Source organism: Heliconius melpomene, chromosome 11 (genome assembly GCF_056956725.1).
Source record: "Heliconius melpomene rosina isolate 202511_hmr_F chromosome 11, ASM5695672v1, whole genome shotgun sequence".
Classification (NCBI taxonomy): domain Eukaryota; kingdom Metazoa; phylum Arthropoda; class Insecta; order Lepidoptera; family Nymphalidae; genus Heliconius; species Heliconius melpomene.
In genome coordinates, this window is record NC_140399.1 from 1,763,624 (window position 1) to 1,776,546 (window position 12,923).

The 12,923-nt window shown below is 36.3% G+C and overlaps 2 protein-coding genes and 1 pseudogene across 4 annotated transcripts in view; 1 reads left to right on the forward strand and 2 right to left on the reverse strand.

Moving 5' to 3' along the window:
- Nucleotides 1–6,400, reverse strand: part of LOC146534263 (diacylglycerol kinase eta) — a 103,504-nt gene extending 97,104 nt beyond the window's left edge. For all 3 annotated transcript variants that reach the window (XM_085192780.1, XM_085192781.1, XM_085192779.1), the window contains exon 1: nt 6,152–6,400. In XM_085192780.1, the coding sequence (XP_085048906.1) occupies nt 6,152–6,280 (129 nt within the window). In that variant the 5' untranslated portion in view covers nt 6,281–6,400. The remainder of the gene's footprint in view (nt 1–6,151) is intronic.
- Nucleotides 6,401–7,254: 854 nt separating this feature from the next.
- On the forward strand, nt 7,255–9,078 carry LOC146534264 (tubulin beta-4B chain-like). The gene is made up of 2 exons (XM_085192791.1): nt 7,255–7,436; nt 7,789–9,078. Exons 1-2 carry the CDS (start codon nt 7,380–7,382, stop codon nt 9,076–9,078), a joined length of 1,347 nt encoding a protein of 448 aa, XP_085048917.1. The 5' UTR covers nt 7,255–7,379.
- A 477-nt stretch (nt 9,079–9,555) lies between these two features.
- On the reverse strand, nt 9,556–12,208 carry LOC146534265 (tubulin beta chain-like; annotated as a pseudogene).
- Between the last annotated feature and the right edge of the window lie 715 nt (nt 12,209–12,923).

Below are 12,923 nucleotides of genomic sequence, written 5' to 3' on the forward strand. Positions count from 1 at the left end.
CTAACTGGACTAGACTGGACATTAATAAAGGAATATAAAAATTAAAATTTGGCGATAGGAGGGAACTGAACCCTACTTACCCCTAGAATTCCATTCCCACTCGGGGAAGTAAAATATTAACACTTTCATTTTCTCGCTCTGGTAACACGCAGAATGTGGGGAACGGACGTGACGTTAAACTTTTTTTAATGCTTTTTCGCTATGAAAGACGTTGACGTCTAAACAAATACTGTGAACATTTCCTTAATAGATATTTAATGTGTGCAGCCATATTAATTATTCAAATGGCCCCACTTAGCTTAAGTGAGACCGCCGCTACACCCCGTATAATAATAATAATTGCAGGTAATTAGTACAAAATGACAATATTGTCACAATTACTTATAAACGAAGACAAACTTGAGTTAGCGTGCGTTCATATGCACTCATTTTGTATGAAATGATCTACAAAAATTGTATTGTTTATTTTCAACTCGATACGACGGACAACGAAATGATCCAAGAAAGCTTCCGTTTTTATCTTTTGAGGTACGGGACTCTAAAACCTAAACAGTGAAGACAGAGAAAATGTTAAGACACTCCCACTCTCCGAGGGCGAAGCAAAGAAAACAGATCACGCCAGCGAGTGGGAAACGAACTCACAACCCTAGCGTTTATAAGGAAACACATAGCTATATACTACGATGATATTACTTACTTATACTTCTATATCTACCACGAATCCTTGAACCTGTAACCTCCTCCTCTCTCCTCTGTCCTAGACCACCAGAATGTGGTATATTCTATACATATATTTTAGTTCAAAGTAAACACACGAGAGGTCCCCGGTGTCTAGTTACAGCAATTAGGTAAAACGTTTCGCTTGCCGTGATTTAATACACCGACTGGGGGCGGTGACCGTAATATTAGGCTTGGGCGTCAGTACCTACATAAATAAAACAATAGACTTAGCGATCCGCTCGCGGCTTCGCCTGCTTGGACTACACTATTATTTATTTATTAATTTAAATTACTTTCGAATTCTCATTACATAACATAACATTCTCATACATTTAAATAAAAGCTTTTAAAAATTAAAGTTGCAGTCATTTTAATTTAAAAAATGGAGCAATTTAGTAAAACTAAATACTTGTAATTGATACCTTTTTTGTTTACCCATCCCATTAACCAATTTAACACTAAATGTTAAAAGAAGCCAAAATGCAAGAGTACAAACTGCATTTAAATCGGTTAAGCTGTTTCTGAGTATAGCATACACAAATGCACAGACAAACAAACAAAAGTTGTCTATTAAGCAGTCAACAATGGCAAATATTAATAGAGGCCATCGTGGTGCAGGAGCACAAGCGTACTGCTGTAAACGCGACAATTGCAAGTTCGATCCGTGATCGAAATGATATCCTGAATGAAATTTTTATTTTTAACGGCGTATTTTTGGCACTCAACACTTAATGCCCCTAGAATCCGGTGGAAAAAGGACTTAACACTAGGTTAACACTACGAGTTAACACTACGGTTTCCAGGTTCCCTCTGCCTACTCAGCTATGACTGCCTCCGGGACGAAACGTACGCCGCAGCTGTGTTTGCATAGACTTTAAGACTTAAAATGGAAAATCCGTAGTTTTTTTCCTCTTCCCGTAGGAATTTAAAGAAATCCTCTCGCTATGGTCTCGTACAATTCCTAATGTATATGAGATATTGTAACATTCTAAGCTCAAGAGGCCTGCAAATTCAGATGATCGTACATTATATAATTTACTCATACTTTATCGAAAAATCTTGAAAAAAATAATAGAAAAGGAAAGACGGAATTGGGAGAAATGAAACGGAAAATATAAAAGATACTGTTTCTCATACTCTATCATTTTTCTCCTCTTGCAGTGTATACAGAAGGAATATAGAGCTAAATCACTTGTAGTCTTATCCCATTTAACTTTATCAAAATACGCCACGAAAATGTCTTAAATAATAAAAAACAAATATAAAGACCTTGACCTTATAAACTTTTAAAACTGTTACAATTAATGTTTAAAAAAAAATTTAAAAGAAGAGAAATTCTAAATGTCGCAGTGAAAAACGCTCACTTGAAAGGAAAATGAGGGGGAGCTATAATTATACATTTACTGACGCGACTCACTTACTAGTACTGTGTGGCTACAATACAAACTTAGGGTTGACATCGATTGATTTTAAATAATTTAAACCAAGAATAAAAATTGAGCACGTCGAGAAACGAAAGAATAGCAAAAGATGCAGAGAGAGACCTTGGTTGACCTTTAAGATTACGTTATCGTTTATACAGGACGAAGGTCATATAAAACTATGTAGACCTCCCGGAAAGCATGTATGTATGTAATGAAGAGGTTGGTGACAGTCAGTGGGGCAAACCTGGTATGCAGAGATATCAGCGTCCGATTCTCCGTTCTCTCTGGCTAACCCGCTAGAGATAGAAGAAGAAAAGCTAGAATAAGAAAAGCGTGAAGTTTAAAAAACAAAAAAGAATATATAAACAAAACTAAAACTCAATGGGTAACCCTAACTCCGAGTTTTTACGTAAGCTCCGAGTATCATCACACCGACTTTAAAATCTCGGATATTTGAGTACAAAAGTTTTCCGACTTTGCGGTAGCGTAAAAAATACTAGTCTAGGTCAGTGGGTCCACTGAATACAAAGAAATATAAGCTACGTTCAATTCACAATGGCTTCAAATTATTTTGAATAGTCTTTCAAAGAGCGGCGCTAAGTTCCGCTACTAGAGTACTCTATAGGCTGTCTGAAAAAATTAGGCGGAAAGTTGGGAACATAGTTGTCTTAATGCTAGGTTCCCTGTACTTTACCTGCAATGCAGGAAAAACTATTCGTAAGTATTCGACCTAAGAAAATCGAATCCCCATCTATCGCGTAAGCTCAATTACTGCACCACTCCACTATAGTATCTACATTTATATTTAACTTCACGCTGTAGCCCACACACAACTAGATAGGCAGAGGGAACCTGGGAACCTACAGTCATGGCACTTCCGTTCCCCGGTTTCATCTGAATTCTCGAGGGATTGCGTTACGATGAGTGGCGGAACAACGCCGCGTTTTGCCTTGGTACCTGAAAATATTAAAAATGTCATTCCCTAGAGCAGGAATCGAAACCACAACTGTCGCCTTTACTATCAAAAATATTTTTACTTTCCTTTATACGTGCATTGAAAAAAAACTCAATTAAATATTTTCCTATAATTAAAAGAAAAACCAACAAACTATATCCGTTGCAAGTTAATCCTTAGGACTAGGATAGAACACAATCAGTACAGAGATACAGAATCAGGCCATTTTATCCACTTTAGAAGCTCGTTAGCTGCAATATTATTTTTTAATACTTACACTTGAGTGAGTAAAGTAACTGAGTAGTTGTCATTTATTTCAAAGTTCGTAGAATTCATATTTATTTTCAGCCTTCTTTTCTCTGTTTATTGATTTTATTATATACTAGCTTTTACTTGCGGGTTTGGCCCCGGGGTTCAATGGAAAATAGCTAAAAATTGAGTTAGACACATATAAAAACATTCTAAGGCATATCATATTTGTGAACAACACTCAATTATGAGATAAATCTTGAGAGCGATCTCGAGATGCCGTTGTCATTTATAAATTTAAGATCGCTCTCTAGATTGATGTCGGAGTTGAGATCGGTCTATAAATACGGGCCTAGGTGCCCAAGGCCACTCTGAACGCAAATATAGTGGATTATATCAAAACGATTGACGTGGGGAACGGAGTGCCTTAACACTAGGTTCCCTCTGCCTACCCTGCTGTGCGCGCGATACCGTGTGAACGCAATAAACAAATAAAATAAAGCAAGCAATATAGTATTAACGATCTTTCAACAATATAAGCTTTGTAGTATATAAGGAGCATCGAGTACGCGCGTCGATACAATCCATTACGGTACATGAACTATGTTTGAAAATATACTATTCACTCTACTGGTGTAAAGCGTGTCGTCCGCTTAGTTTACTCTGCTACACGATATTTTAAGCGAGTAAATATAAATAAATAAAACACAGTTTCACGCCTAATTTAGCACATAGCAGGTTAGGCAGAGGAAACTTAGTGTTAAGACAGTACGTTGCCCACTTTTTGTCCAATTTTAGAGCGCAGTATGTAAATGGCGCCGTTGCAAGTACGTAAAAGGCCCCGCGCTACATCTTGTTACCGGAGGGAAGCAATGGAAAATAATTAATTTTCCCGAGGGGAAACTGTGGTTCCCTCTACATACTCTGCTATATGCTTGAAAAAGCAAAAAAATCTATACATATGTTTTTCCTAACATCTCTCGTGTATATTAATAGCGCTAATAGCAAAAGACAGTATTAGTACGTGGATTGCTTACTTTATGCACACATCCACAACGAATCAGTTCAACTCGGGAGATTAGATTTAAGATAAAATGTACATTTAAAATTTTCTTTTGTGTTTAATATAAAATAAAATTAATTTAAAATTATAATTTAGAAATACATAGTAATATAATATACTAACGAAAATATAGATTAGGGTGTAAATATGACGATTGTGGTCTCTAGCTCTGGTAACCAGGCGTAGAGTTTCGCCGTACTTACACATAGCAGAGTTGGCAGAGGAATCCCGGGAACCTTGTCTTAAGTCACTTCATTCCTATTAAGTTCTCCACTTTCCGCCAAATTCTCGAGACATTACGTGTTGAGTGGAAGTACTCAACGCCATATAATTTAAACAGAACATAATATATATATACATATTTTCAAACAACGTCCATAAATAAAGATTAATGTTTATATCAAACAACGTTAAGTATTAAATCATGTATTTACATTTATAGGATTATTAAGTAATTGCTTTTATCGCTAATGGCCGCCGCTCTACGCAAAGTGCAGAAACCGCAGGGTATTTCAAGCAAATAATATATTAAAAAAGGCACTATTTATTTTAATTATGCGTAATATTCTTAATATTTATATTAAAATACTCTGCAAATGTATACAAATGCATATATTATTTTTCAGTACTATAAATGAATCAATATCATTTTTTTTCTTTTTATTATTTAGGGTTCTGTAGCGCAAAAAATACATAAAAAATAACTTTCTTATTACTTACTTACTTATTAAAATACTTTCTTATTGTCCGTTTATGTATTCGTTTTTTTGTCGTTGTTGTTTGTCAATTTTTAAAATATATTTCCCTATATTTAAGACATTGTTCTACCATGAAATTTGTACGAATTTGACTCGCAATCTGTGTCCTTGCAATTATTATTGGGGCGTAGAAAAAAAATTCGCGCCTAAAAGCGTAAACTACTGTACTTCTGCTTTATGTTACCTAAAAAAATAATTCAAAAAAATATATTTCATTAAAATAAATGTATACTCACATGAAAAGGTAGATCTAATTAATTTATTTAATTTAAAACTTAAAAGATTTCAACATTATATTCTATTAAAGAATAGACATTCACATCCAACGGGCTATAAGTATTTTTCATGAATAGGGCGGGAAATGAGGAAGCCATTTTTTTTATTTTCATTAAAAGCATAACAAAAGGCAGTCGTCATAATAAGGTCATATGTTACGGGGCCATAATGACATATTATAGCGTTCATTTTTAAAAATGCTTTGAAAGTGTGAATTGACTTATGAATGATTTTATTTTTATTTATTAATTTTTATAATTATATTTATTTTAATGATGATTTTTATTTCACTTTTATTATTTTATACATTATGTGTCTACGCTTCCAATACAAATATATTTGTTTGCACTTGAAGTCCATATTGTTTGTCTAATATATTATAAATGTATGAACAAGGCTGTAACAATAGAAACCTTTGTGTCGCTTTTCGAGTTCAAGGCAGAATAAAAAAAACCTAAGACATTTTGAAATGTACGTTCGAGCGCAAGCGAAATATATCCAAAAATAAAATGAAACCGATGTATTTTAACATGAAATCTTATTTATTTTCGATTCTAAATAGGTCAGCGCATTATTTGTGGCCAAACAAACTGTATCGTTAAAAAATTGATCACCGCTCGCGCCCGGGCACATGGCTCCCTGCCCCGCGCGCAGCTGGCACGCCCATACATGTATACGCCAAATAGAATTGAGCTGGGGTACTCACGAGTCTGCCAACACATTTGCTGGTGGATATCCTCCGCAGGAGAGCTTTCCTCTCGGTCTCATTGTCGCTGTCGGTGCTGTCCTCGTAGGCCTTCCTGTCAACAGTCGCGCTCCCTGCGGCCACTGACATGGCGCCGCGGGCGCTCCCGAGCACAACAAACACATGAAACACGGCTACATCATACAGTATTCACTAATTATCGCGTTCACGTTGTATAATTGTTCGCTACCTCGCTGACATTTCGACCGAGCGCCATGACCGCTATGACAATCTGGGAGGAAAACAAAACAAGATTATGCCTCGTGGCGCCATCTTGCGCTAGTGGAACGAACTTTCGGGAAAACTGTGGAAATTCTTTATGGGTTGTGGTGCGAGGAAATGTTATAAGATGGCGCTTAAGACTTATACAGACACGTACATAAATGTATCTATTAATACTGCAATCTTTTCTAATCCCATTCATAAACCAATTAAATCTTCCCACAGAGCCTTTTTTAAGGGAACATAGTGTTAACACACCCCATTCCCCACTTTCCGGCGAATTCTGGAAGCATTGCATGTTGAGTAGCGGAACTTAACGCCGCGCTTTGGCTCGTTGCTGGAGCGAAGAAATGGAAATATAAACGTAAATAAATATTCACTTCCTCGACTGGGGATCGAACCCACAACTGTCGCATTACAGTCACACCATTGTGCCACTGCGCCACCACGGCGTAAAAATTTGGATACCTTTTTTTAATCTTTACGTTGTATCCTGTAATGTAAATAAGGAAAAGATATTCTATCGAGTACGAATCGAACTCAATACCGTCGCGTACAGCCACGTCCCGCTGGTAAACGACGGCGCCTATGCTTCTATTTTTGTTTTTCTTTCTTAATGTGTGAATAAAAACTATTTTTCTTTTGTATTTTGCATATGTATATGTATAAAATATTGTAAATATAAAAAGAGGTTGATTACTTGCAATATATTTTAGAAAATTTTAAATTTTAAGAATAAAACACCGTTCTATCATAAAATTCGAAAAAATGAACCGAGGTTGGATTTTTATTCATTTATTCTAAATCTCACATACGATGCGCACATTGTGAATTTAGATTTTTTGTATTTTTTTTTATTAGTCTTAGGTTAATGTTAAGCGACAATTTCCAACGGCCCTTTTGATATATTTTTTGGAGAAATTAACAAGTATTTTTAGCATCTGGTTCCATATTATAAATTGACGATATGAGGGAAATCATCAATCTTCAGGTGGGATCGTGTGGGAATCAGATTGGAGGGAAGGTGAGTTTTGAATATCTCCTGCAGATTGTTTTTACTTTATGCTTTTCTTGTATTATCCCCAATTTTTGTCCGCACATAGAGATATGTGGATAAAATAGGTGTCCTGGCGATGAAAAAATGTTTTGAAGCGCAATCTAACGCCTTATTTCCATTTTATTTTCCAAGAAATCGGTTAACGCAGATTATTTTTAATATATAGGTATATTCTCTAGAGTGTCAATTGAACTACGAATATTTGCATGTAGAATCAATGAACATTAAATATCATCACAAATTATTTCGAATCTCAATGTTGATAAATAAATGTGAAATTAACTTTGAATTGATAAATAATGCAGCCATTTTTTTTTAGTTCTGGGAGGTTATATCGGATGAGCATGGCATCGACCCAAGTGGCTGCTACCATGGTGATTCCGACTTGCAACTTGAACGCATCAACGTCTATTACAATGAGGCTAGCGGTGGCAAATACGTACCGAGGGCCGTTTTGATTGACCTGAAACCAGCTACTATGGATGCTGTGCGTTCTGGTCCCTTTGGCTGCCTCTACCGTCCCGATAACTTTGTCTACGGTCAAGGAGGTGGAGCCAATAATTGGGCACGGGGGCATTATACTGAAGGCGTTGAAATCTTAGATTCTTCTCTAGATGTGATAAGACGAGAAACTGAAAGTTGTGACTGTATGCAGGGATTTCAAGTCAGTCACTCACTGGGTGGCGGGACCGGCTCAGGATTGGGCACGCTCCTAATCAATCGAATCCGTGAAGAATATCCCGATCGTATCGTACTATCTTTCTCCGTATTCCCGAGCGCACGAGTATCAGATTGCGTCGTAGAACCTTACAATACCACACTGTCAGTAAATCAACTAGTAGAAAATACAGATCACACATTTAGTTTGGACAACGAAGCTTTATACGATATATGCTTTAGGACCCTTAAGCTCACCACTCCCACTTACGGCGACTTAAATCATCTGGTTTGCGCTACTATGTCAGGTATAACGACTTGCTTACGATTTCCTGGACAACTGAATGCCGATTTGCGTAAGCTAGCCGTCAATATGGTACCATTTCCTCGTCTTCACTTCTATACACCAGGATTTGCTCCTCTTACGTCAAGGGGTTCTCAACAGTATAGAGCTCTCACAGTACCAGAATTAACCTTACAAATGTTTGACGCGAAAAATATGATGGTGGCGTGTGATCCACGATTCGGTAGATACCTCACAGTTGCTACAATCTTCAGAGGCCGTATGTCTATGAAGGAAGTTGACGAACAGATATTGAACATCCAGAACAAGAACAGCACATATTTTGTGGAATGGATCCCTAATAATGTCAAGATTGCTGTATGTGACATACCACCACGAGGCTTAAAAATGTCGTCAACATTTATCGGGAATACTACAGCTATACAAATTGTATTCAAAAGAGTCGCAGCACAGTTCATTGCCATGTTTAGGCGGAAAGCTTTCTTGCATTGGTACACGGGTGAGGGTATGGATGAGCTGGAGTTCACTGAAGCAGAAAGTAATATGAATGATCTGATATCAGAATACCAGCAATACCAAGATGCCACTGCGGATGACGAAGGAGAATTTGACGAAGAAGCAGAGGGCGAGGAAGGGTTAGAGGAATAAAAAATCAGTGTTCACTTTTATTTATTGAAGTGCAATAAAATAAAAATAAATATAACTTAAATAAAATATTTTATTTCTCTACATTAATGTACGTGTATAACGATTAAGAACCGTCACAGGTTAAATTAGACGAATGTCAAGTTTTAACTAATCGTGTTTAGTATCAGCAATCAGACAAATATTTATCACCTCCTGTATCCTGCACACAGCTGAACCTAGTGTTAAAATGAAAATATAAATTTAATTTCAATTTCCTCGAGTGGGGATCGAATCCACAGCCAATCACGTTAAGTAACTTTGTACCCCTGCGGCACGACTGGCTTCAAAATATAGAATTTTTACTATTTTTTTATTTAATTTTTTATTACTTTGACATTTAATATCCGCAATGCAGCATGTAATGTGTTTAAATACAATACATCTATAATTATATTATTTATCAAATGTTGATTGGGAATAATTAATAAAAATACAAGCTATTTTTAAATATTTTTTGTAAAAATTTTGTTTAAAACTTAGCGTTAAGAATGTCACAAATTTTCCAATTCTTCATCAAATTCGCCTTCATCATCCGCCGTAGCGTCTTGACATTGTTGGTACTCTGATACCAGATCATTCAACGTGCTTTCGGCCTCTGTGAATTCCATTTCATCCATGCCTTCATCAGTGTACCAATGTAAAAATGCTTTCCGCCTAAACATAGCTGCGAATTGCTCTGATATTCTCTTAAATAACTCTTGAATTGCTGTAGTATTTACCATTATAGTTGCCGACATTTTCAACTTTCGTGGTTGTATATCACAGACGGCTGTCTTTACATTATTCGGAATCCATTCTACAAAAAAACTACTATTCTTATTCTGTATATTGAGCATATTTTCATCTATTTCTTTCATTGACATACGACCTCGAAAAACAGCAGCAGCTGTCAGATATCGACCGTGTCTTGGATCACATGCAGCTAACATGTTCTTCGCGTCGAACATTTGTCTTGCAAGCTCTGGCACTGATAGAGATCGATACTGCGGACTGCCTCGAGTCGTGAGTGGCGCAAATCCCGGGATAAAGAAGTGCAATCGTGGAAAAGGAACCATATTTACCACAAGTTTGCGTAAATCTGCATTTAACTGCCCTGGGAACCTAAGACAAGTGGTGACACCTGACATTGTTGCGGATACCAAATTGTTTAAGTCTCCATAAGTAGGTGTGAGTTTAAGCGTTCGAAAACATATGTCATATAAAGCTTCATTATCTATGCAGAAGGTTTCGTCAGTATTTTCTATTAATTGATGAACTGACAGAGTTGCGTTGTATGGTTCTACTATCAGATACTTTAGGACTTGGCACTACTGAAAACGTGTTCATAATACGATCGGGGTACTCCTCTCTCTTTAAGTTCTGTTCATTTAACGTTTTTTACTATAATTCGTTATTTAAAGATTTAACAAATTACACTATAAACTTATTTGTAGGAGTACTTAGTTGCATAAGTACTGCGTCTTATTGAAAATTTGATACCAGGGAAAATATGATTATATTTTTGTATGCCTCGTGAGATTCTAACTATTTTTATTAATTCTCCTGATTTGCATATAAATGTATAGTACAATTATAAACAATAATAAAAATAAGGCTCAGAGAGTGAAATGGTGAAAATCTGTAGTTCTTAAAAGTTTTGAAAAATTATGAATTTTGTTTTGTTTTTTTCAACATAATTTAAATTAATCTCTATATTAATAAAACAGTAAAAATATTTTGTCTCTACACTTAGTATTTTTGACTGAAATAGATAGAACCCTCTATCCTTGAAAAGAAAAATAGAAAGCAAAAATATTTTACCACCAGTAACCAGTATAATAAACCAGCTCTCCTAACTAGAACGGTAACTCCTACAGTACGTTACTGTATATAGAATTAGGTTTCAGAAGTGAAATATGAAAATAAAACTATACAACACTAATGTTACAAATACAATCTTATTTATTAAAAATCTAAATAACTATAATATGAAGTATAAATAACTAGAAACTTATATAAAACACCAACAACATTCGAAAACACATATAGGTATTTACTCAGTGTTAATTATAGCAGCTCTTTTAACCAATTCACATTATTTATTAATTAAAACATTTAAATTACTTTATAACTTGCTAATAATGATCTATTAACAACCTAGTAACAAATCACATCGACTACAACACGTGTAACCTCAAGTATGTGAGGGCCAAATATGTCTTCCCGCTTAAATTAGTAACTTAATAACAATATGAAAAGGGCGGGAGCGGAAGACATTGACAGTGACATTGACACATTGCAGTACTATATTTGACAGTTGACATTTGTAGCACAGAAGTCTCCTAACTCGGCCATTCTGACCCTGCGTCGTCCCCGACGTAGCTGATCCAGTTGCCTGATCACATGCTGGTGCATCCCGATTAGCCCCAAAGTCATCAGCGTCGTTTCATGGCTGTATTGATCAAAATTCTACAGTAGTACCATATTCGCTGTCTTCATCATCTAAAATTTAAAGTTAATAAATGTCTAAACATTACAACATAAATGAATAGGCAATCAAAAGGTACAGACAAAAGATATAAAATTAAAAAGTTTTGAGAGCTCTCATTTTTAACCCTGTAAAATCTTCATATCCAAGTATGTTCAGTCCGGTGCAGCAAACTCTGGAACCTGTGAACAGAACAGTCAGAAGGCGTCCCCTCTGTCTGCCAGGACCAAACGTCCACATAGACGTCACATGGTCCACAAAGACCAAACGTTCACATAGACGTCACATGGTCCACAATGGCCAAACGTTCACATAGACGTCACGTGGTCCACAATGACCAAACGTTCACATAGACGTCACATGGTCCACAATGACCAAACGTTCACATAGACGTCACATGGTCCACAATGACCAAACGTTCACATAGTCGTCACATGGTCCACAATGACCAAACGTTCACATAGACGTCACATGGTCCACAATGACCAAACGTTCACATAGACGTCACATGGTCCACAATGACCAAACGTCAGCAAGGACCAAATGTCCACCTTGACCAAATATCCACAATGACCAAACGTCCACATGGGCGTCACATGGTCCACAAGGACCAAACGTCCACATGAATGTCACATGGTCCACAAGGCCATAATGTCAGCAAGGATCAAACGTCCTTCAGAGCCAAACGCTCTTCACAAAATCTTTCAGGGCCACACACCCGTCAAAATTTCTCAGGCCATATGCCTCATCAGACCAAACATCTGTTACAAGTCAAAGTCAAAATACCCAACCCAACCCCATGTCTGTGCCCAAAGGGACCACACATCCAATTGAACTCAATAAACAAACTGCCACATTACACCAGTATTGTACACTAAGCCCCACCTTGGTTGTCAGACAAAAATTAAACAATTAGAAAAAGAATTAATGGAGGAAGAGAAAAAATAAAATGTCAGTCTGTATGTATGTAAACATGTAATGATTTAGAAAGAAATTGTGCTAGACAACAAAGCAAGAATTAGTGCAATACAGTTAAAATAACTTGTCAATGAAAAAGGCAGTACAAATTTCCAGTCACTAATCCCCATGCCATTGTACCATGTTAGAGCTCCTCAAGTGGTTTAACTACCACCACTCAATAATTAATTGCCTCAGTCTTATAGAAGCTCGGCCTAACCTGACCTCTATTTATAATTCAACCAACATGTTCAATTTCTGTTGAAGTAATAAACATATTCGAAATTTTATGGGAAAATCGTTTTTTTTTGTTTGAGTATTAATAGTAACTGAATCCCATCATAACGCATTATCAACACGTCATCAACATATTCTAAAACAT